General features: G+C 40.2%; 1 protein-coding gene across 3 annotated transcripts in view; it reads left to right on the top strand.

The window, feature by feature from the left end:
- Positions 1-25,003, top strand: part of LOC105570532 (aquaporin AQPAn.G) — a 36,533-nt gene that overhangs the window by 5,768 nt on the left and 5,762 nt on the right. For 2 of the 3 annotated variants that reach the window (XM_012027804.1, XM_012027805.1), the window contains exon 3: positions 8,981-9,171. In XM_012027804.1, the coding sequence (XP_011883194.1) occupies positions 8,981-9,171 (191 nt within the window). Of the gene's footprint in view, positions 1-5,678; positions 6,136-8,980; positions 9,172-25,003 lie in introns of those variants that run through there. The other variant, XM_012027806.1, reaches the window with a different exon arrangement.

Below are 25,003 nucleotides of genomic sequence, written 5' to 3'. Positions count from 1 at the left end.
TAAATCGCAAGCGCGATTAATCAGACCGGCCAGACAGATGATCGTGCGGGATATAATTTATAAGCGAACATGTGCACGATATATTTGCACGGCGACGCAAGCCGATTAAATTAAACTTTTCCATACAGCATGTAGGTAAATAATAATTTCAGGGGAGATTTTCCATTGGTCGAAACTTAAACTGCATAGTTTAAATGAAAGACACAATTTCTGTCCCTACAGTTGTATAATATAGTTTGCTCGATTTCATTTAGCGAGCGTCTTCACTGAGAAAAATATCCGAGTAAATTGTACACTCGATAAAAGATACGATCGGTTTTTCGATCAAATTTCATCGGATGTATACATAATTTATTCGGAAAACTTAACCATGAGAAACACTTATTCGATTGGTTTATCCGATGGAACTTTTTCTCAGTGTTAAACTGAAAAGAAAAGGTTTAAAAATGAACATTCCTAAAAATACGCGAGGAAAAGAAATAATTAAAGTTAAGTGAGTCACTTTGTGCACCTACAAGGCATCTAAAAGTTGCCTCGGAATTTGATCTTTTCAGAGATGGAGCTTTTCCTTGCTCGCGCAGTAATGCGCGCGTGATTTATTAGCGTCATTGTTAGAAGTCGTTGCGAAAGATGAAAGAATTAAACGGAGAGCAATCTGTGATCTCAACAATAATCAATGCTACGATGATCACCGTGGCGATTCCTCGGTCGCGACGCGCGGTCCGCCAATGTCATTAAAGCGTTGCGGCGTGCCTTGCATCTAAGCGGCGTAATTTTCTTCAATCCTGCGAATCCCCGAACGTGAATTGCATAACCCTGCGCGTTTTTTCCGTTTCCCAGAAGAGCACACAATCGTCCTTCATTCACGCTATCGCGACGAATCTGTCTAATTGCTCATCTAATTTCGCATAATTATCGTGTAAGCGCGATCTAGACCACTTGTTCAATTTTTCGAAAAAGCTCGTTAGCAAGTTGAGAACTTTCTATTCCCCGAGGAAATGCGTCAAAATATAATAACGATCTTTCTAATTTGTTGTCCATACGTTCGAATAGTCTGTTTCCGCCGTTATAAGCGAGACAAATCGAATAAAAGTCATTATTCTAATCATGGAAACGTATTAATCCTAATTATACGGAGAGGCATCCATTAAGAAAGAAATATGACTGAAGTATATTAAAATGATCAACGTAACCTACATATCTTTCGATAATTTAAGTTAATAACTTCTGATTCACTCAATCAAGATGTTTTAACTTTATTTTTTTACTTTTCATTTTATTATGTACTTTATTTACATATGTTATTAAAGTTTAGATTTCAACGTTTTCCTACAACTTTTATTAGATATAATTTTTTCAATTCCGTAATTCGTTTCTTTCCTGAGGAATGTTTGTCCAGCGGAACTTACATTAAATTGAAATTTTTATTTTAACTGTAACGAAATAAAATTTGTACATTAGCATTAAATTAAGAAGAAAATGCAACTTCTTCCAGATTATATAATCTTACTAAACTCTGAACTGAATAATACGCGAATAATTCTACCTCTTGCGTATTTTGTTTCGACTGGAAGTCGATAAATGATCAAATTTTTTTATCGTTAACGCAACAATACGATATCGTTTGGTAATTGATAAAAATTGACGACTTTAACATCCTTCGAAGCCAAACCTCTTACAGTAATTTCAGCGAGACATTAATATTACATCTTTGATATTAATCTTCAGATTTACGGACTCAATAATTTCGCAAAATTTAATTATCACTTTAGTGCTGTAATAAAATGATTCTTGTCCAATCATATCGACACGCTGTGGCAAAGTACGTCGCGTTAACTATAATTGGGCTCGATTGAGAGATGAATCAAAGGGACTACTTTTCCATATCTCATTATCTGCCAATTTGCACTCGTGTATTTTTCACGATAAAACGAAACTCGGCCGCAACGGTGTGGGCTTCGTGTACCGCCATGATATGGGCACTCTCGATGTCGTACAACTTATTCTCATCAAGCGCCGTCACGATCAACGTACCGGAGGAACATGCCGTGTAACGTGGAGCGCGCGAACGTGGAGAATTTATCGCGGGGTTATATGATAAGTTGCACAGGCAGTAATTATTCTTGTGCGAGTGGCGCGCGAGAGTGCAACGCGAGTGCAGCAGCAGCGGCGAGGAGCGCACGGCGCTAATTACGGAAGCTGCTATATTTATCGCGGAGTCGCGTTGTCATACCGTAATGACCCAATTAATGCCGTTTAATTATTATCTGCTGCCCGCGAGGGCCGACAGCCTTCTCGGCGGCGCAGTGTTTACCTGCCACGCAGGTAGCGTCGACAAACACCGATAACGCCGTGATAAAAAAAAAAGCGACGCGTGCGATTACGTTCATTTTTAGCAGGGTCGTAAAGATTAAGAGAAAGAAGATTTTTTTATTTATTGTTTCGCCGGTGAAATTAATTCGAGAGTACAAATGGAACGTAATTAACGCGACATTCATTAATCAGTTCAGAATACATAAATCAAATTAATGTTACGCAGAAAAAAATTTACCGTCAGGTCAACTCTTATATACTCAAATTAACGCGTTTATTGTTTTGTATATACGCAACGTCTTTTCAGAAGCATTTAATAATCTTACGTTCCAACAATATCTTATTTAAATACCGTAATTGTCACTTGAAGAATACATATAATTATTTTTACAATAAGATCATTGCAATCATTATAATCTTTGATTTGAAAATATGTTAGTTTCCATACAACATCGTTTTCTTTCCGTTCAAGAAAATTATTCTTAAATAGTAAACATACATTTTTCTTGATTGAATTACACAAAATTGCTTCATTCAAGCAAGTTTTTCTTTCTTTAGCGCAATATAATCTCATTTCACGATTTTCACGTCGAGACTAAACATATTTTCGAAAGAAGAACATTCTTTTTTTCTGCGTAATGTTCGGCAATTTATTGTCGGACAAAAATATATTTCTATATATTCGCTTATTATTTAGGCGCCTATCGATACATCCTTTCATTTAGAATTGTCGGATTTTTCGTAACGCGGAGCTCATCACAAACTCTTCGACAAATTTGCAGCTTATTCGTGTATACAACGGTATTCACGTCGCAAATAAAAAAAAAAGATATATGAAACGAGGCGCGACAAAAATTTCGCGCGCGTTCCGGCTTTCGGCCTACTCGGTGTGTTTATTTTCTTTTTCTTCGTTCCGAATTCGCCCCTTCGAGGCCTTCGAAAGATCGCAGGTGTTTCCACAGCGTGCCCCGTGCTACGGCGCGACTTATTTACACAATGCACGTCACGTCGAATTGAATTTTTGTAACGAAAGAGATCATGCCTCTCGTCACGCCCACGCGGGAGCGATTTTTCATCGCGGGCGTTAAAATGCATCTCGTAAAATCGCGCCTCTTTATTCGGCGGCGAAAACGAAAGTGGTGGAAAGAGAGCGGGATCCCGAGCACCGAGTTGGACAGTTCACTGACACACGGTACCGTCCATAAATTTGTGAACGGCAGGAGAGTCCGCTTTAAAAGAGATACGGCACGTACAGAACCGACTCATTAATTTATATTACATCGATTTAAGACGCGCGTATATTAAACTGGTTTACAAAAAGTGTCCGGCGCTCGGTTTCCGCCATTCGATTCCGCGTCGACTCCTCTCACCCGGCGCCTCTTAAGGGGATCCTAAAGCCGTCTGTTTTATCGACATTCGTCGTTAGAAGTGATCTTTTAATTGGCTTTATAGAAATGCAAAGCTCTTTTACGGAATTAAAGTACGCAGCAAGATCTAAACTGTGCTGGTCGACTTTACATTCGACTTTACATCAGAAAATGCAAAAACATTAAAAAGTTTACTAATTTTTGGTACACTTGACGATAATATTTGCTTGATACAAGAATTCTACAATAAATATATACAAAATGAGACCAGCATGCTCTAGGGACAACATATAAGAACAGTATTGTGCAATTAGAACTAAGATTAATAGCCTAAAAATAAAAATATTACTTCTAATAAACGCAAGTCCAGAAATCCAAGTCTAGAAGAAGGGAAAAAGAGCGGTATGGCGTGTAGAAATAGTTGCAGGCTTTTTCGAGGAAGATCGCCGCCAAACATCTGTCAGATTGTCAGTAAAGCCATGGTGTTGACGATGCTAGAATTGGATCCAAAATCTCGGTCTGAACAATGTGTAGCTAATAAAATTGCTACTTTTTCGTAAAAGTTACAAATTGATTGGCTATAAATTTCTCGGACCGAGTGGAACTTGGAAATGTCGATGGACGTTTTTAATTCCGTCTCGTATCTTATCGACACTGACCGAGTTCGCCAGCGGCTTTAGGATCCCCTTAACGCATACAAACGTGCACTAATCCGCCCGATTCTTATTAACGATGTCGGCATACGTTATTCGATACTTTTCATTCAGCTTTACTTTACTTTTTCATTTTTCGCTCAGGTGTCGTCCTTCAAACTGCCCACTGATGTTCATTTTGCACGTACGCGCTAAGATGATTTTAATAGGTAAACAAACAAGAAACGGCTTTGAAATAAATGAGCGGAAGACATCGAAAATCGCCGAGAATTTCAAGCGGAGACCCGCGTGTTTTCTACAGCTCTCGCGATCATAATTTCGACGTATTATATAAGAATATAAATTGCAAATGGCGTGCGCGTGTTGCCCGTTAAAGGTCATCTATCCGCTAAATCAAGTTTGCGAATTCATGAATGGTACTGCATACGCGCCATGGCGACGCGTCGTTACCTCATCGCGCGTAACGCACGTGCGTCACGCACGCCAAACATTTACGCGTGGCACTCGGTGGACGGTCGCACGTTTTCTCAAGCTTACCGTCACTTTTTTTCACGATTAATTGGAAGCGGTATGCAAATGAAACTTAAATCCAGTAAATTCCTAATGCAAATACTCATTTTTATTGTAAACAAAGGATTCGCAGTTCCATGTCAGTTCGAGTAACGAGACGCCGAAAGTACTACGCAAAAATATGTTGAAGAAATTAGAACGTGTAATTACAAAGATTTAAATACATAGAAATTTGGAATTAATTTTCGTTAATAAATCAGAAGTTAAAAATTGTTTTAATTAAAAATCAATTATATCCAACCTTGGATTATAATTTAAACTAATTATTTTAATTTTATAAAATACCGTTAAACAGTTTTACGTTCAATTGATTATATTTCAATAGAGACTAGAGTATGCGATTTTACTAAATATATCCGCTGAATTTGAAATTTGTGGCTACTTTTCTTTAATAAAGAAGGGATCTCGAAATTGTTACAATTTATATTCAATTATATCCAATCTTGGACCGTAATTTACTGAACAAGTCGAATTGTTTCAAATTTAATTTATTATATCTAACACTTTCGAGATAAGTATGCTGACCTTTCAATAGAAAACAATAGCTACACTAATTTCATAAAGAACTTCAACATATCGTGACTTACAATTACTCGACGTAGACGTTAAACTCGACCGCGCGTCAAGGTCTTTGTTTACGCGCGCCGCGGTTACGCGATAAATACGATTCCCGAGGAATGGCGCGCCCTGACGGATCGAGAGCGGCACGGTTGTACCCCTCGTGCAAGTCTCTTCTTTCCCTTTCTCGAGAAGCTTTCGAACGATCGATCGATCGTACGCTCGGCTGGGGGCCCAGAGGAAGAGGAGCAAGAGGAACGCGCGCGCGCGCGCGCGCCATGTTCTGGGAGAGGGAGGACCCACGCCGCCGGTCGGCGAACGTAAGCGATATATGAAGGCGAAACTCGCGCACGTCGCCCAGAAACTTTCTCACGTGGTGTGCACCACTCGCGAATAGCGTCGGAAGTGCGGTCCATCGCTCCTCGTGTTCTCCGGCATCCCGGGGTCTTCTTCAAATTTCCCTCTCCACGTCGTACGCGTTAAACGCACCGCTGTTGAGGGCCGGTGAAAAGGTACGCGCGAGGAGGTTCCCGCCTGAAGGCTGTCGAGACCGAGTCGGCCCGACTTCGTCGTGGAAATCGTCGATCTTCTCAGAAAGTTCGGGGGTGGTTCGAAGTAGTGAACCGGAAGTGGTGGAAGAGCGATCAGGGTGATCATGAGCAAACCGTGGAAAGGTACGTGGCATGAAATCGAATATTGGATATCAAGGTGGAGGCTGAAGGGAGCTCCAAGGTGTGTTAACATGCCGGTGATTAAATGTTCTTGTTAAATGTTACTTGTATCACAAGGGATTACATCGGAGATGTCATATCGGGAACGAAAAGTATATGCTAGATTGACTTGATTAATCGCACTTGTCATATCGCGATTAGATTTGAATATTTAATTTTATCGCACTGTACAGTCCGATTCCCAAAGATTTACCTCGCATGCATTTTGATTCCTACACCAGAATTCCTTTAGGATTTACCAGAATTCCTGTAATCCTACAGAAATTCTGGTAAATCCTAAAGGAATTCTGGTAAATCCTAAAGGAATTATCTGATTCGTCCATATTCAACCAGAAATTTTTTTCAGTGTAGGAAATGTATGCGATTAAATCTAATGAAGGACAGGTAGTTGCTAAGTGGATTAGTTAGATAATCGAGAACTGTTTGCAACACACACATTAATAAAACTTTTCTAAGCTGGATTTGTGAAACGCGAATAAAATGCTATAACTTAAGCGCCCGCGCTTCTCTACAAAATTATTGTTATCAATTATTATTAGCAATAAATTCACGAATGGGGTTCGAGTCTCTTGAGCGCGCCTTAAAAACGCGGAAAAATCTAGGCACGAAAAATCTTTTTGTTAACCAAAACTTCAAGTTTCCCTCGACGCAGCTGGCATTATTTTATTAATCTTAAATAACATACAACGTTTCGACCGTACGAATTGCGGTCCTCTTCAAGCACAAATAATAAATGTATCCAATATACCGTATTATATTGATTTCAGTGTGTCTCACAATCAGTATATATTACACTACAAAACATTGAACAACTTGAACTCCATTACAATAGTAAACTAAATGTCCAATCAATTTAATATGGGTGGTATTAGTCAATCCATTTACGCAACAATTATAAAGATCCTGAGCGCATAAGTGTAAAACGTGTTGGCAGGCACCTAAGGCAAGGGTGTCCGTTGAACTGTTTTTTTTTTATGAAATTGATTGACTAATACCACCCATATTAAATCGATTGGACATTTAGTTTACTATTGTAATGGAGTTCAAGTTGTTCAATGTTTTGTACTGCAATATGTACTGAGACACACTGAAATCAATCTAATACGGTATATTGGATATATGTATTATTTGTGCCTGAAGAGGACCGCAATCCGTACGGTCGAAACGTTGTGTATTATTTAAGATTAATAAAATAATGCCAGCTGCGTCGAGGGAAAATCGAAGTTCTGGTTATTTTATTACTGGCGAGCAAAAGTATTAAGTTTGTCTTTTTGTTAACTCTACGGTTGGATTTTTATCTCGACCGTAACGTATAAAAAAAAAGAGGAAGTAGCCGATCAATGAGATAATGTTACGTGCAAGAACGAGATTCAAGGTTCGTCATGACGATGCATGTAAACTTAAGATATGTGTCGTTTGTTGGCTAGATAGCAAATTACACAGGCGAACCGCGTGCGATTCAAACCACAACCGATTGTACAAAACGTCGCGAAACAATCACTTTTGTCCTTCGTAATCTTTTCCTCTTTTAACTTAAACTCCATTTTTTTAGTAACATTTAGTCGATTTTGTTCACGACTGTAGTTTTCCAAACACTTTAAGTGTTCGACGTGACAGGTCGTGAAAATGATTTGAAAGAGACAAGGTATTTTGTTTTAAACTCTTATAAACTGAAGAGTGCTATAAACTTCTACGTCTTTACATCTTCAAAAAATGAGATAGTTATTATCAGACGAATGGGATAAAAAAATTTTTTAAATCAAATATCAAAAATGTATATATTGAAATATTAAATATGCAGTAAATAAAAAAAATATGCTAGTTGTGTCGGATATGAATTAAAATATAAGTATTCTATAAATCAATTAAAATATAATATTCTATAAATCAATAAATCAATGGACACTTAAAAACTCGTTTACGGAATTATCACTCGCGATCGAATATCGTTTCGCAATGGTCGGCCTACTTAAAAGTAGTCCGACATTTCTAGATATTTCGGGAAATTCCTTGCGATAATGTATCGAACATGTCTCAACTTTCTTCTTCAATTCATATCCGACAAATAACTTCGGACATGCTATCGCGGGCGCCTTTTAATCGAGCCTTTTAATCATAATTGTGTAATCCACTCCGCTGCACCCTAACAGGCGATCGGACACGTGTTTCTTTGTGTTTGATATCTTGGTAAAGACGTGATAAGAGTTTACCAGTTTCTTTTCTACATTCGTTCGTCAGCCCTTAGCCCATTTTTATTAGAGTTCACTTAAGCCGCAAGTTGGACTTACATAAAATTATGAACCAGTATTCTGAATAAAGAAATTACATCTACGAAGGCTGCGATTACCGAACTAGATTGCGATTTGATAAAAAGAATATAAATAAATTTACAGTGAACATAATTGGTTTAATAGACTGTACGTTATAGTCTAAATTAATAAACCGCAAGTAAATTATTGTCTTATGTAATAGAAACAATACAGTTGCGACCTAACTTAATAATCCAGAAGCTTTTTTATTACGGTGCAATCTAGATAGATCCGCTTTAATTGCGCCTCTTAATTTCGTCCCTTCTTATTTCTCTTTCGCTCACCATAAATGTGCAGAAAGCGCAAGAAACGTGCGTTGTGAAATTGGACGAAAGTTAATTTTCTTAAACAAGTAGATTATACCGCCATTGCGAAAATTGAAGTTACGAAAGTTAGACGCAGATTAATTTCTTCGAGTTGTTCGGGAAATGGATCGGATCGCAGCTAGAGCTGTTCGACTTTCGGATTTTCTTTCGCAGGCATGAAGGAGTTCGTCGGTCTGGAGGAGGTCACCAAGCTCGACTACCTGGTGATGCTGTTCGCCGAGATTCTGGGCACGTTTCTCCTGGTCTTCATAGGCTGCGCTTCCTGTATCCCTAATAACGCAAATATACCGGCTGTCCTGCACATCGCGTTCACCTTCGGCCTCGCGGTGGCAAGTTTGGCGCAGGTGAGTCATTTTTGTCATCAGCGCGAAAGCGAACGATTCCACATAGAAAGATAATTAATACTAAATTGTAAATGTAAACACGAAAAGTACAAGACGGATTCTAAACTAAATATTCCTAAATCTGAACCGAGAAGTTACAAATTTAGAAATTCCATAAATTCAAATTTCATCCGTAATTCAATGAAGCTATAATTCGATATCATATTCGAATAGAATATAAATCTGATTTTGTTTCTCGTTTTAATCGCAATATGATGGATAACACAGTTGCCACGAAAAATTATTTGTAATAGATAGATCTGCGAATACATTCCAGTAATAATTGAAACGGATTTGCTAAAAATATTTTCGTGCACTGTAAAGAATTACGAGGTCTCCTCATTTCACCTTGTTAGAGTATTTTGTCTGAGTATCAAAACGGATGATTCTTACATGAAAGATCATTACATAATTGTGATAGGAATATGTAAGCGCTCTGACTGAGATTTACTCCCCCAGTATATTTCATTATGTTCTACACGAATTCTTATCTTGACTCGTAAAGAGCGTATACGTACGCGAGTACTCGGCTTTCCTTGAGTTCGCTTCCTCGAATATTTTCTTCTTTTTACTTCTCGATTTACACAAATACACGATTTAACATTTATTCCTAATCGATTAATAATTAATTTAATAATTTACGCACATAAACTTTTTGCAACACCAATTGTGTCACGTTTGACAACTAAACGACATCGGAAATTAAATATATAATGTCAAATTTCGAAAATCATTGCACGTTCTACGTATAATATACAGAATACGCACTTTAAATAAAATTATACTTTGAAGAAGTAATTGTCGACTAATAGCTACTGTCTTACGCAATGATATACGAGGCAAAAACATTTTCCATTAGTTACAATCTGAACGTTTCCATTTAATCAGAGTCATAGAAACGTAATTCGCGATCTTTTTCCCATCTGGGAAGTATTAAATCAGGCAATGCAACGTAGTATCGCAAAAGAAAAAAAGCGAGCGGAACTCCGTGCGTACGGAGGGAGATTCTGAAAAAAGGATTAGTATTATATTTCTCTGTGACGACATTTTAATCGGAAATTTGCATTTAACTGAGACGCGCGTATAAAAAAACAAGCTCATATCATCACCTCGCCTTACGACACGATTAGTAATTAATCAACATGCCTCGTGTTTTAACCTTTTCTTTTTCCGTAAAGCACCATTCGAATATTCGCAGAATGGTATAGACGTGCTTCTTAAAAAGAATTGTGCGCGGAACGTCTGTAAAAATATATGTGAATTCTGGGGAAAAATGATAAACGTGCCTTTTATATTTTAAATAAATGTATTTTAATGAATGCAGTGACTCGCCCCTTTATCACTATGTCATAAAATTTGTTCAGAACTGATTATTCATGAAATTGCCAGTATTTCAACTCATATCTCAATATCTAAATTGTATAATATTTCAATACGTATGTTATTTTTGACACGCTATATTTGAGCACCCAAAACAGAGACTCCATTCACCTCGACTAAATTCTACGATCTGTCTAGTCATTCTTATACCCTCGTTACATGAATTGATTTCTAGATTAAGGCCCGGTTTCACCACGTCGCTTAACTTTAATCTTGGTTTAATTCACGTTTGTCTCTTTCTGAAGTAACAGTTGGACGGAGACAAAGAATGAATTAAGTTAAGCTTAACGTTAAACAACGTTGGTGAAACCGGACCTAAGAGGTGCGACACGCCACATTTTGTGTGATATCTTTCTTTTATTAATATATATATACTTTAAGACATACTTTAAATAACATTTAAATAAAATATTGTGCGGAAAAGGAAACGGACAAATATTACATTGTACGTTGATATTGTTCGATCGAGAAGTTTCTTTATAAAAGAATCGAGGACAATATATTTCAGTTATTCTTGCGTTAATCTGCTTATGTAAAGCGTGAAGTGTGCGATCCCAATTGAAATCGCAACGGTTTAAAGAGGAAAGAAGATAAGATAGCCCCCGGTAGAGACCGAGGTAATCTTTAATCGCGTTTCGATCGAGATAGAAGACCGCGTCTGGTACCGCTCATCCGCCACGCGGTATCTCATACGATTCTCGCGGATGATTAATTCTTATCGGTAGCGATCGCCTGAAATGCCTCGTTACGAAACCGCAAAATCGCCATTCGAGATCCATATCCTTCTATAATTGCAATTTTCTACATTTTATGCGTTAGGTGTTTTGTCGATCTCGTCAATCGGTCTAGTCTTTCAATTATTTTATTCTTCCTACGTACACGGAGAGAATTTTCTTTTAAAATGTACCCTGAAAATTGTGTGATCGTGGGACAGCGTGGCATTTTCAAGAACTTGATGAGAGTTTTTTGAAATTTTACCACATATTTTACTAATAAACTGTGTACTAACAATAAGTATAATTACTGGTAAAAAGTATGGTAAAGTTTCAAGAAACTCTCGTAAAATTCTCCAAAATGCCACGTAGTCTCACAATTACAGAGAACAATTTTCATCGGATAAACCAATTAAATAGTATTTTCGATGGTTAATTTTTCCGATTAAATTATGAATTCATTCCATTTATCCGATGAAATTTTATTGAAAACCCCATCACATTTTTCATCGGATATACAATTTAATTTGGATATATCCGTTTGTTATTGTGTAATTGGATTATCCAATTATATTTGTTGTTGTTGTTGTTGTTGTTGTTATTGATTGCTAAGTGAATGTACAGAGTACAGAGAAATATGATACAGAATAGCGCAAAAGGTGAAGCACCAACCTTAGTTGCTTAAATGCCTACCCGAAAGTAAAAGTAGAGACAAAAGAAAACCGGGAATTGTCATGACGCAAGACTACAAATGAAACTAAATTAATGAAAGTAATTTAATCGGACATTTTTCTCAGTCTACATATCTTGCACGAGTCAAGAGGAAAAAAGATGAAGAAAAATGTAGGAAAATGTGGAGCAGTATGCAATACAAAAAAGATAAGAAGAAATTAATAATTAAGTGTTATAATAAAAGAATTTTGAATGAATAATAGTATATCACAGCTGAAATAGAACTGCACCTTGGAAAAAGATTTAGTTAAAACAGCGTGATACGTTGAAACTTGTACTAAAGCATTTGCTAGATTTGAAGAAACAGATATGAATTCCCTTGGAAATTGCAGTCTCAATCAAATAAAATTGTGGTGAAGGTAAAGAAATCATTGAAATTAAATAAGAGTCTAGTAAGGTGAAAATTCAAACTAATTTTTTCTAGGTGTACAATCGAGATCTAGCACTTTCTTTCTACCTTTACGCTTTAGATAGATGAAAGTGCTTCAGAAGATTATAGATATTTAGAGAATTATGAGTGAAAATGAGGTCGGATCCTTAGAAGCATCCAGAGGCAAATTTTCGCAACAGGTTTCTCACGCGCAAATTCCGCGCACGTCTACTACGAGTGCACTCCCGATACGCGATCGCACGGGCAAGAACGGATCGTCGTCCATTGAGACGGATTAATAGACGAGTAGGGACGGGGGAAGGGAATCACACATCCTTAAATCGCGGCTTATATCCTTTCGAATTCGCGGGACTGACCTCGTCCTCGAAACAGTTATAGCGCGCCGCTCTGTCGACACGCGAACTTTCGGCGAGCGGCTGATTTGTGAAGAGCACTCGTGCGGCCTCCTTTGTATCAATCAGAATCCACGCGACGCGATTACGAGGAGATGAATGGTCACCTCGTTAACTCGCCCGAATATTCTCGTTGACGACCGGGCGTGGGAAGCCTGGGATAAATCGCCGCCCCGGCTCGAGTTTCGTTCGTGGACATAGCGAAAACGAAAGTGAAAGAACAACATGGTCGTTGTAATTAGCACGGGCATTAATAAACATCATCGCTACAATATTATCTCGGTAAATTGACGGTGTCTTTTCCCCCGAGAAGAGTTAAACGAGCTGGTCCCTCCCATACAAAAGAAAATTAAAACTAATAAAGTGATTTCAAGTAATTAATAATATCAGCAAATTTCTCACGGATACACTCGATATCATTTAATCGCGGCGATTTATCGCGCCGATTGACGCAAATAAAAATCTCGCCGTTTCGAGACCAGAGTCTTCCCGAGTGTCTCACGTACGTCCGATGGCCCGTCGTGCCGCGATCATTTTTCCCCCTCGCTCGATCTGTTTCCCCGCTGTCGATCGGTCTCTCGTAATAGGATCGTGAACTTCGATTTAGCTGCGGCGACGTTTTAATTGACGCACATGTGTGGGCCGCCCGGGCCGCCCGCGTGGTGGTAGGGTAAATAAGGCCGTCGGGTCGCCCAAGGGGGTCTAACTCTGTCCGGAGATGGTGCAATTGTGCCCCGCGGGCTTCTGACAACCTACTCGAGAGATCCGGTGAGTTGGAGCTCGAGAGACTAGCGCTCGCTATTATTCCGCTTGTGTGCGTCGCCCTTTTGATACTTCACTTTCCGACAGCTCGCGGCAAGGATATGACCGTCCACGGTGCTCTAAAATTTTTTCATCTCCTCTCCGTGGGAAAGAGAGGATTGGGAGGGAGAGACAGATAACGAGAGTCGAACTGGATTTTTCATTGAGGCTGACGATTGAAGGACGATAGGGGTTTAAAAAGAATATACTCTCTTGAAATCCGAAGAGATTGATCTCTCGCAAAGTGAAAATTTGACGAGATTAGATTTAACTTTTTCGGGAAATGTGTTTAGCTTGTAAAATCGCCATCTGAGTTATTTCGTTGGTTTTCTCGTTAGAAAAGAACCTGCTTGTTAGAACTTTTAGGATCTTTAAGAATTAACTGTTTACTCCTAGCGAAGTACAAATAAGCTCGCGCTGAGAGCAGTCTTGCCGAAATCCGTACTTCTCGATCTTAAAAAGGGCATCCATTGTAGGACTCTGGATGTAAAAGTATAAGGGAATAGAGATCTCAAGTGTATTAAAGAAGATGAAGTATAGGACAGTCTCAGCTCGTCGTCGTGACGTCACACATCTTCCTAACAAGAGACAAATCGTTAGTTCAAACTTTAGAGCCCGGCCCCAAAGATTGCCTTAGCGTGGACGTAACGATATGACAGTTACATAATCATAAAAAGTCGTGTAAAAACCTCCTCTAAAGGTTAAGAGGATTTCGAAAATAAGTAAGGCAAAACTTAACTATTTCATTCATAGATATTTCGGATAAACCAATGAAGTAGCGTTTCCGAGGGTTAATTGTTCCGATTACGTTTTCCGATTAAATTGTGAATACATCCGATGAAACTTAATTGAAAAACCGATCACATTTTTACCGGATGTACAATTTAATCGGATTAAATATAATCGGATAATCCAGTTATATAATAACAAAGGGATATATCCGATTAAATTGTATACATCCGATGAAAAATGTGATCGGTTTTTCAATGAAATTTCATCGGTAACTTTATTTCATCCATGAATGTATCCATAATTTAATTGGAAAACGTAATCGGAAAAATTAACCATTTGAAACACTGTTTAATTGGCTTATCCGATAAACATTTTTCTCAGTGTACTTTGTGACAAAAGATCGTTTTGGCGCCAGAGTTCAAACGACACCCAATCCCCTCCAACTCCGATATCCAATCATCTTGTCAGTTGTGTCATAATTGTCTTACAGCATCGTTCAGCCACGCGTCACCTCGTTCAAAACGACTCGGACTCAATCGAAAATTCTCCACTCGAGATCTAACAAGAGACGTAAATGCCCCTAAAGTTTCTCTCGCTCTAACAAACGGTATTGTCTCCAGTGTTAGCGATCGGTTTTGTTATACCAATCGCTTTGCACAGCCGGCGCGAGGAACAAACGTCGATGACATCTGTGTAGCCGCTTATTACTTATAGATTGGTTGTCTCTTTCTGTCTTTTTACCGTGGGATAAAAGCTATAATTTATACAAGTGCGCCGCGCACAGCCGATCGTCGCTGAATAAGACTGCTGTTGATAGAGAAACGTTAAGTGGCTTTTCCCTCGGCGGTAAAAAGCGAGTGGGACAGAGAAACTTGGACAAACGGCGCGTTATGAGCAGTGCTGAAAAAATACTTCAAAGAGCTCGCATGTTTATCTAGATGAAATAATTGTACAAGATAATTATCGTGGATCTAGTGCGCGATGAGAGATCTCATAGCACCACCGGTTGCATCAACACAGCACGCGGCTGGTACGTTCGCAGGTTGTTAAAGGAAAGTGTCGATTGTTGAGAATTAAGATTGATAATCTTGTCTCGGTTTCTACATAAATAAAACTTAATGTAAATCCAATGTAATTTTCAATAGAATTTAAACAGAGATACGAGTGTCATCTTTCTTACGTTAACCCTTTGAATGGTGGTAACCCACGTCACCACCTCAACTTCTTTACTTCTTGGCCGTTTAATTTCTAGTCAGATTTTTTTAAATTAAAAATGGCCAACCCAAAATGGCGGATACAAAGTAAGTTTTGAATTCCGCCGTCTTGAATCCGCCATTTTTAATTATGAAAATCTGACAACGGATTCGTAATCAGCGACCCCAAAAACCCTTGTATACAAAGTTTCACAAAAAATGGTTCGATAGAAAAATGTATGCCTCAAAGGGTTAATGTACACACGCGTATCGGCGCCCACTGCCGGTCGAAACTGAACGCTGGCGCAATTTGACATTGTTTGTAATTCGCGCACAAAAACTCACTTGATTATTAATGTAACGGTTATTAATGCGAGGCCATCTTTGTCCTTCTTTATTTAGGCCTCTCTTGTTTGCGTAATAATTCTTATGTTATAATGGGCCGTAAATAACATCCATTCGTGAGTATGCTAATATTTCTCTTAGAGATTAATACGTGCTCGTGAAACGTGTATTCTTCCACGCGACACGGGTGTTCCCGAGATGCGGGCCCGCGCAAAAAGCACCGAGGGCCGTCGTGCACGTCGCACTTTTCATTAGCTTGCGAAACCCGCAATTCGCCGCGATTAAAATCGTGCAGCCTCGCGTCGCCGGTGACACTCGTCCTCTTCTGCCTCTTCGTCACACGCATTTCAAACTTATCCGACGCATGCCGTCCCTCGTTTCCCTAAATTTTGCTTTTGGCCCAGTTTTTTTAAAACTAGCTCGAACGACTTATCAAACTTCGCTCTTTTTTTTGCGAACTTCGGTCTCTTTCTCGCAATTCTTTGATCTAATATAATTAAAATCTAATTCTCGAATTGTTTAATTTCCTCTTCTACGAAAGGCAATAATAATAGAGATGTTCACAAATATTGTTGTCTAGTTAAAACTGCCGTATAATTTTTTCAGTTTCAATCCAAGTTTTCTAATTCTCTTGTTGAATTTGATAGAAAATTGTTTACGTAGAAAAATTTGAATCACACGTGCTTATTGTACGTGCGATTGCAACGAATGCTTATTGGCAACAGCAAAAATTTGATCGGCCGATACGTATCGATTTGGAAAAGGATTAAACTGTTCGACAAATCCGACGATTAATGACATTGGCCCGTAATCCAACGAATTTGGGCTTCGCGAGAGGGAATAAAGAGCGGCTCACGAAAAACTTGCGCAAACGTTATTATTAAGATCCCCTCGTGCACTTGCAACTTCGTACGGTTCAACCATTCCTCATTCTGCGTTCTACCGTCTTTTTTGCGCGGGCCGGTTAAGGATGGCGATACAAAAAAAAAGGAAAGAGAGAAAAGAAAGAAAGGGACGTCGCGCAAGGGAGTAGGTCGAAGGACGAGAGAGCGAGGAGAATGGGAAGAGCAGAATGAGAAGGCGAGAGAGAGGGGGGGGGGGAGGGAGACGCAGATCTGCAAAGTCACAGCCGATCCTGTTCTGTTCGAATGCAAATCGCACGCATCTCGCCCCGCATTATACGCAAATGCGCGGGCTCTTCAGCGCGCGAGGCGAGAGAAGAGCGAGGGCAGCTTGCGCAACGCGAGATGCAACGCAGCAGCCGACTCGGATCCACCGGTCGCCGTTGAACGGGAGAAGAGGATCTCGTCGGCGAACTGCGATCGACAGTTTTTCTAGCCGGCCTTATCAAGCCCTATCGAATCTATCAGGCCTTATCGAATCTAATCTTACGATAATAATTAAAACTAATCTAACATTCTATCCACTTTGGCTTATCTTGATGCGCTTCTTCACTGACGCGCACTGAATTAGAACGCGGGTCTTGGTGAAGTTACCCCTACAGTATGTGCATGTCTAGAAGACATCTTTAAGACACACGTGTTGTTTGCGTAAATTTTTCTTCAGACAATATCTCGTCCTAAGTCACGTGTGCGAGAACAGATACTATTGGAATTTAAAAAATGACAAGATAAAAAATATTAATTAAAATTCCATAATTCTTCATTAGCCCAGGAATAAGTTAATTTTTAAGGCGTTGCCATTGCGTGTCTAAAAGCCACCTTTAAGACATACGTGTGGTTTGGGTAAATTTTTCTTCGGACAACATCTCGTGCTAAGCCACGTGTGCGTGTGCAGATAATATTGCAGCAATTTAAAAAAAACGACAGGATAAAAAATATTAATTAAAGTTCCATAATTCTCCGTTAGCCCAGGAATAAGTTAATTTTTAAGGCGTTGTCAATGTAATTCATTATGTTCACTCAATCGAATTGACCGCGCTCGAAGCCCGTCGCATTTTAATTCAATTAAGCCAACGTAATTAGATGAGCGTGGATGAGTAACGATGTCAAATTAACGGGCGGGTGCAATTACAGTTAGGACTAAAAGGACTGAAGTCGCAAAGGAGTGTCTTATTAATTATCCGCACGCGCGGATGATAATTAAGTTATGGGGCTTGCTCGCGTAATCGTACGAATTTCACTTTGTCACGCTCATCTCGCAGTTTTCCGATCGATGGGGTTGATCCTTGCGTTTTCCGTTCGTCATGTGACGATCAAATTAATGATCGCCTCTCGCCTACTCGAGAGACTCATCATCGATTTATAATAACTCGCTAATTATCCCGTTGAAAGACACTCCGGGCAATTTTAACGTCGCTTTGTAGTCTCTTACCCCTCGCCGCGGGTCTACGTCCTGCCAGCTTTTGTGCAATACGTGCCGTGACGCGCCGCATTGTTTTCTTTCGGAAGAATTTGCATAAAACTCGTGTGCCCGCCAATATTGATTTTAGAGCCGGGCCAAGGCTTTCGACACATTTAAAGTTTCGATACTTCATTTTCTCCCCGGCCGATCTTGCGTCACGTTTCTGCGACTCTTTTTCGGTGGTCCGTCACATTTTTCGAAATTTCGACGATTGTGTTTAAAAATAAGAGACGAAATTCGATGGGTTCGCGCAAAATGCAGATCGCTTAGAGTTCAAAAGAATAGTCAAATTTAAAAAGATAAGAAACAACGGTAAATACAATAGTATACAAATAAAACGTACAAAAACTAAAGACAGGAAAGTTTCATTTTTTATTAAAAAAAAGTGTTAGAATCCAAAATTATAAAATTAATACAAATACTTTGTCGAAAGGTACAAATTCGAAATTTATGTTCAATCCTAAAGTCCAAATGTTGTACGGTCCCGTCAATCTTTTCTATCGCGCACACCCATGATTTTACATGAAAAAAAATGAAAAAAAATCGATTCAGCAATGCTTCAGCGTGACGCAACAACATGGAAAAGGATGACGACGGTTGAGTGCGCGAACGAGCGCGCGAAACATCTGGAATAGGATTTATCGGATTTATCTAAGACAAAATCTGACTCCTGCGGTAAGAGCGACGTATCCTTCGGCAAACATTAGAGTCATCTTGCTGGGGGGGCTTTGCGGGCCACGCGAGGGGCCGCTCCCTCGTGCACGCGGCGTCGTTGCGCAAGCCAGGCCCACAGGCAAAAGATCATTGTCCTACGCCTTGCAGCTCGTATGCGTCACGCAGCCCAATTACGTCTCTACAGCACAGGCCCGCACTGGAAAGGATAAGGAGAGATTGATGGATCCTAGAGATTGATGGGCCTGATACTCGCCAATCGTATGCGTCTTTAAATCAGTTAATCGCCGATATGTTGCTCGGAGAAGTTCAAGACGAAGGGGAGACTCGATGCCCGAATAAATTCGTCTAACTAAATAGCTGTGTTGCACAACGGCAACCGTATTTTAATTATGTAATTCAGAAGCAAACGTCGAAATGTATTGATGATCCATTAATTATTCCAATAATTAAAAGAAATACTTCAATAGACGTACGTGGCCGGAAATAAACTCGACGAATGAAAATAAGAGATTGAAAGCCCTTTTCAGATTCTATTGTTAATTAGCGATTATCAAATTATACTCTTGCTATTGTCCTGGTTGATTAATTAACAATGAGCCATCAGCTAATTTTTATTGTTTATTTTATTACGTTATAACGCGGTACACTAAAATAATTAAAATTAGATTCTGCCTCGCCCTCCCTCCTCTCTCAGAGGAGTTTGCGAATCCGATCCTGCTTCGCGCTGCAAGAGTGCCGCCGACAACGTGTACAAATTTGTAACGGAACAGGGGGGCCAGACACCTCACGGTAATTACTGACAATACGTTGGCGGGGCCCATTATTTAATGCTCGCGCTCCGTCGTATTTAACTCTCGAACGAGCCGACGGACGATGACGGTCCTTCTCGAAAAGGCGAGAGAGACGCGTAATTTGTGTCGTAAATTTGCACGCATCTCGTTAATGCTGGATCCCTCGATCCTTCTCGCGTTATTAGCGTGAAACACTTTCTCGACGTCTCAATCTCATTTCTTCGCTACTATTCATTATCATCTTAGGTCTCACGGCCACTCGTCACAATCGTGAGATTCGACCCGTGCGAAAGGTATTAATAAATAACGATCGAATTTATCTTGATGTTTTACTGTAAATCGATCGTCCAACTTGACGCATCGAGAATCGAATGGGTCACACGTGATCCGCTGGTAGCGAACGTCACGTTATCAATTTATCATTAGTTCATATTGCTCAATTTTCTCTTAAAATTTACTCTGAAAATCGTGTAATCGTGGGACAGCATGGCACTTCGAGGAATTTTATGAGAGTTTTTGAAATTTTACCATACATTTTACTAGCAATTATACTTATAGTATACATTTTATATTAGTAGAATGTATGAGAAAATTTCAAAAAATGCATAAAGTTCTTCAAACTACCACGTTGTCCCACGATTATATGATTTTCGGGGTGAATTTTAAGAGAAAATTCATTTTCCGTGACAGAATATATGGTAAAATTTCAAAAAACTCTCATAAAGTTGTTCAAACTGCCACGTTGTCCCACGATTATATGAATTTCAGGGTAAATTTTAAAAGAAAATTCTCTCCGTGTAAAGTTTAAGAGATCGTCAGCTCTCGTGGGATCGGACGCTTTGCCTATTTCGCGCGCTTGTGGCTTCGAGGAGCCCGCGGTTTTACCGCGATTTCAGCAGCCTTCGGCCTCCGCCGTTTGGATGACAATAAAAGATGATCCGCCTCGGAGGAGACAGTAAAGTGATTCAAGGCAATCAGCTTTTGCCTATCGTATTCTACGAACGATTCTGGGATAATTCAACGCTCGCGCGCGACGATCCCTGTTGCACCTGTTCGCCGCTAATTCGTGACGTGCAAGTTCGAGCGCCTCACACGTGCACGCTCGTTCGCGCGAAAAAGGAACGTGGCACGTGCACGGCAAATATGCATCTTCAGGTTCGGATCTGTCCCGTCTCCGGCGATGAGTTTCACCGACGATAAGGGGCAGACCCGTGATTAACAATGCGTCGACAAGGTGCGCGCGGTTTCATTATCTTGTTTTGTCTCGACATTGTGTAAATGGTGCATTTCAGCTTTTAGCCAGGATAGAACTTGGTTTACAATCCTTGCCCCCTACTTACACATCCACGCATTCTTGCAAATGCACTTATAAACATACAAGATGCAATATGGATGAAATAGTATACAAATAAAAGGTGCAAAGAGTAAAGACAAGAAAGTTTAATTTTTGATAAGAAAAATATTATTAGAATCCGAGATTATAAAATTAATACGAATATTTTTCTGAAAGGTATAAATTTATTTTCAATACACATACGTTAAACTGACTATTGTATATGTAAAGGCCTGTGTCCACGATGCTAGAATTTGGTTCTAGCTTCGAGAAATGTGTGGCTATTCCATAAAAGCTGCAAGTTGATCGGCTACATATTTCTCGGAACTGGAACTTGGACCAAGTTCTAGCATCGTGGACATAGGCCTTTATATACATGAACACTTCTTCCATCTGTTGTCTTGACACTTCATTTCTATCAAATTCTCTTCTCATTCTTACCTTTACTTCTTTTCTCTACGTCGGTTTTCTTTATCTCTCCACAACCTTTTAGAATCCTTCCTTTTCCTACGCCTAATTTATCATTGAAAATTTCCCCCAACCTTTCTTTTTGTTTCTACCTAAATTATGTAATTATATTATTACGTAATTCTATTGCTTTGCGATTATATTGTTATCAAATGGGATATCATTTCATGTTTATTCATACGACGATCAGCTCTTATCGTGACTGTTATTTTATACTTTATGTTACTACACCTGAGTATGCATACGTTGGGAAGGAGATGAAAAGATATTAAGACTCATTCTGGGTTATCCAGGATTATTTGCATAAGGTTATCTTCCCCGAGTAGGAGAAAACGCGACGATTGCCGCATCGATATCTCGTTATTATCCTTTCTTTAATTGTTCATCATTTATCTTGTCGAACAGCAGCTCTACAACAGCTCGTATTGTCCCCCTCGAGTCCGATTCTGCGCACTTTGCAGACGGGAGCGTATAACCGCGGGCTGTGGGTCGTAAGGCCCCGGGGGCGCGAAACTGCGAGATATAATTCGAGATCTTGCGACCTACCGGAACGGATGTTGGAAATTAATTTTATTTTTCGCTCGACCACTAATTTAAGAACGTTAAAGAAACCGCGAACGTTAGCGCGCGTGAATCCGACAATCAGCTGAAACGACTCCGTCCCAGAGAAACTCGGGGCGGGATCATCACACTTTTCAACTACTATAATTTCGCTGGAAGTGAAGATTCGAGATCCGCGTGGGTTGTCGATCGGCCGCGTTCGCTCGAAATGACTGTCGCGGAGAAACTTAGAACTTACCACATATCTTTCGTTTAATTTCACTTAAAAATTTAAAAATCCGAAACGCGAGATCTGCGTGGGCCACGATCCGACTCTTGAATAGCCACACTCGACTGAAATAGCTATCCCAAGTGAAACTTGGATTGTCGAACTTTCCGCTTAATTTCGTCGAAAGTAAAGATTCAAAAAAAAACGTAGGAAATTAATCAACGACACGATTGGCAAATTCTAATTAAAGAAATTTATTGCGAAAAGTCTCAGCCAAGGAGGCTGCCAAAGACTGAAAAATCCGAGATTAATAGACAATCATGATTCGCGTGGGCCACGACCAGCCTTTCGAACGATTTGGCTGAGTGGGACGAGGCGTCTCAAAATAGGCGCGCGAAACTCCGGCAAAATAAGGCCCCGCCGAGATACGTGCGAATTTCGGGCGTCTGGGAGGTCCGTTTATTACTTTTCTCGGAACAACGCCGCGAAGACAAGGCCGATGAGTCGCGGAAAGTGGCATAACTTTCCCTTTTAGAGCGCGCTTTAAATATGACGCGTTTTACGCCTATACGGGGTCCAAAGCCGTCCAGGTGGATTCACGCACCGCGCGAGCGCGTGTCACTTGAAGCCGCGCGACGCGAGGATTTTTCGTCTCATCTGGCGATTCGCAAGGCCACGTCGCGCGGGCCCGCACAAAGGGAACCGTCTCTCCCGTGCGTCGCGTCGGTCCCGCCCTTCTCTCAATCGCGAGTCAATTCTCGGCCAAAATCTTTTATTAAGGGGACCCTCATTAAAGAAAGACCCTCGTTAAAATTAAAAGCGGCCAGGCCTCTCAGGGACACCCTGTATGTTATTTGTTCGCGATACTTTTCCTTTCCCGCGGTAACCGCGTCGATCGAACTCTTAGACGAGTCCCCGGCGAATTTTAAATAAACGGTGGCGCAAATTCGGGATCACCTCGGCGGGACCCGCGAGCGCGCGCGGCGGAATTGTCGGAAATCGCGGATCGGCGAGCGGGCGCGTTGACGGGGCCCCCCAGGACCGAGAGAGATAAAGGGACAAAGGAGAAGAGAGAGAGAGAACGCTTGCGTAATCGTGGTCGGCACATATGTGTGCCGATCGCCCGCGGCGAGCCGAGACCTTGCCGGCGTGCATGAGAACTGGGCCGCGGTGCGTCGGGGTCTTGCCCGCGTCGTGTACCAGGCCCAGCGGGCCCAAGCCGAGGGACTTAGATGGGCCCGTCGCGGAACCGTGTAGTTTAACTCCGCGAGATGCGTCTGTCCGCGAAAAAACGCGTAAAAGGATAATGCATCTACATCACTCCGGGATAATAACTGGCCAATGTATCCGGAAATTTCTGTTAAATCGACATCTCGTTGTACGGTCTTACCCATTAATGTCTGGACCTCAATTTTACTACACGGAGAAAATGTGCTTTTAAAATTTACTCCGAAAATCATGTAATCGTGTGACAACGAGGCATTTTGAAGGATTTTATGAGTTTTTTTTAAATTTTACTATACATTTTATGTATGGTAAGATTTTATATGATTTAACTTACCAAGAGAGAATGGAACAACCGCGCCTTAAAAATGTTCGGGAATTCAAGAAAGAATTTTGAATTCTCGGTGCTATCTGGGTAGAAACTTTTATCGAGTCGGCATTTTAATGCACACCTCGTAACATATTATTTGCAACAAGATAATCGATTATTGCATGCGTATCTCACATCGAATGCCACAATCGTGTTTGGACGACGTTATTATTAATGCAGGGTGTTTACGTCAATATCAGGTGGAAGTTTACGAGCAATTTGCAAAGTGAGTTCACAGGTGGGCTCGCAAGCGATTTGTGTGTGCAAATTGTGCATATGAATTAGATCGGTTCGCGTTCGCCTACAACGCGGCCACCACCTGCTATCGATTAGCAACCGCACGCAATACCGCTGTAAATCAAGTATCGACTGCCCTGGATGCATCACGTTTATGCCGCCGGCTCGAAGGATCGTCAGGACACCCCGCAAAAATACACGTGTGACTATAGCGGAACCTGTAATTACACTTTTGTTCATTTCCCCGCTCGACTGCGTCCAGCTATTTCTTACACCGATAGAAAAGAATAGTTGCAGCTACCACAATCTCCCTATAATTTATAGTCATTTTAGGAGTCAACCAGATTTTTATCATTCTTCCAACTACGTAAGTTATGGTTGACCTAACAATGTATTATAGTTTTCATAGATACAATATTGGTCCATGCAACTTACGATATGGTTGTCATAAACCAAAACGAGCTTTTAATTTGGTAAGATGTACTATAAATATTGCAATAACAACCACAAGTAAAATTTCGAATAACTATACATATGTAATTCACTTTGCACTCGTAAAGAATAGTACAAGAAAGCATCTTTCAAAGAAAGGATAAGTAATCTTATAGAAATATATAAACTTAGCCGTATTTAGTATAATACCCTATGCGGTTTTCTTCTTACGAGAAAGTCTTATACCGCGCGTCCCTCTAGTGAGGACATTCCAAACTTCACTTCACTTTACCTCTGTAAAGTTGGCACCTCATGTCTCACAAAATCTTTCAAAAAGATAGAATAGGTCGCTTCTCGGCTCTCTGAGCTAAGATCGAAGTAATCGCTTCTCGGCTCTGTTAGCTAAGATAGAATATGTCGCTTCTCGGCTCTCTGAGCTAAGATGGAATCA

This window comes from Vollenhovia emeryi, unplaced genomic scaffold, assembly GCF_000949405.1.
Source record: "Vollenhovia emeryi isolate VEMERY1.0 unplaced genomic scaffold, V.emery_V1.0 DF939120.1, whole genome shotgun sequence".
NCBI lineage: Eukaryota > Metazoa > Arthropoda > Insecta > Hymenoptera > Formicidae > Vollenhovia > Vollenhovia emeryi.
The sequence above is the reverse complement of the archived record's forward strand: the minus strand, read 5'-3'. Positions and strand labels throughout refer to the sequence as shown.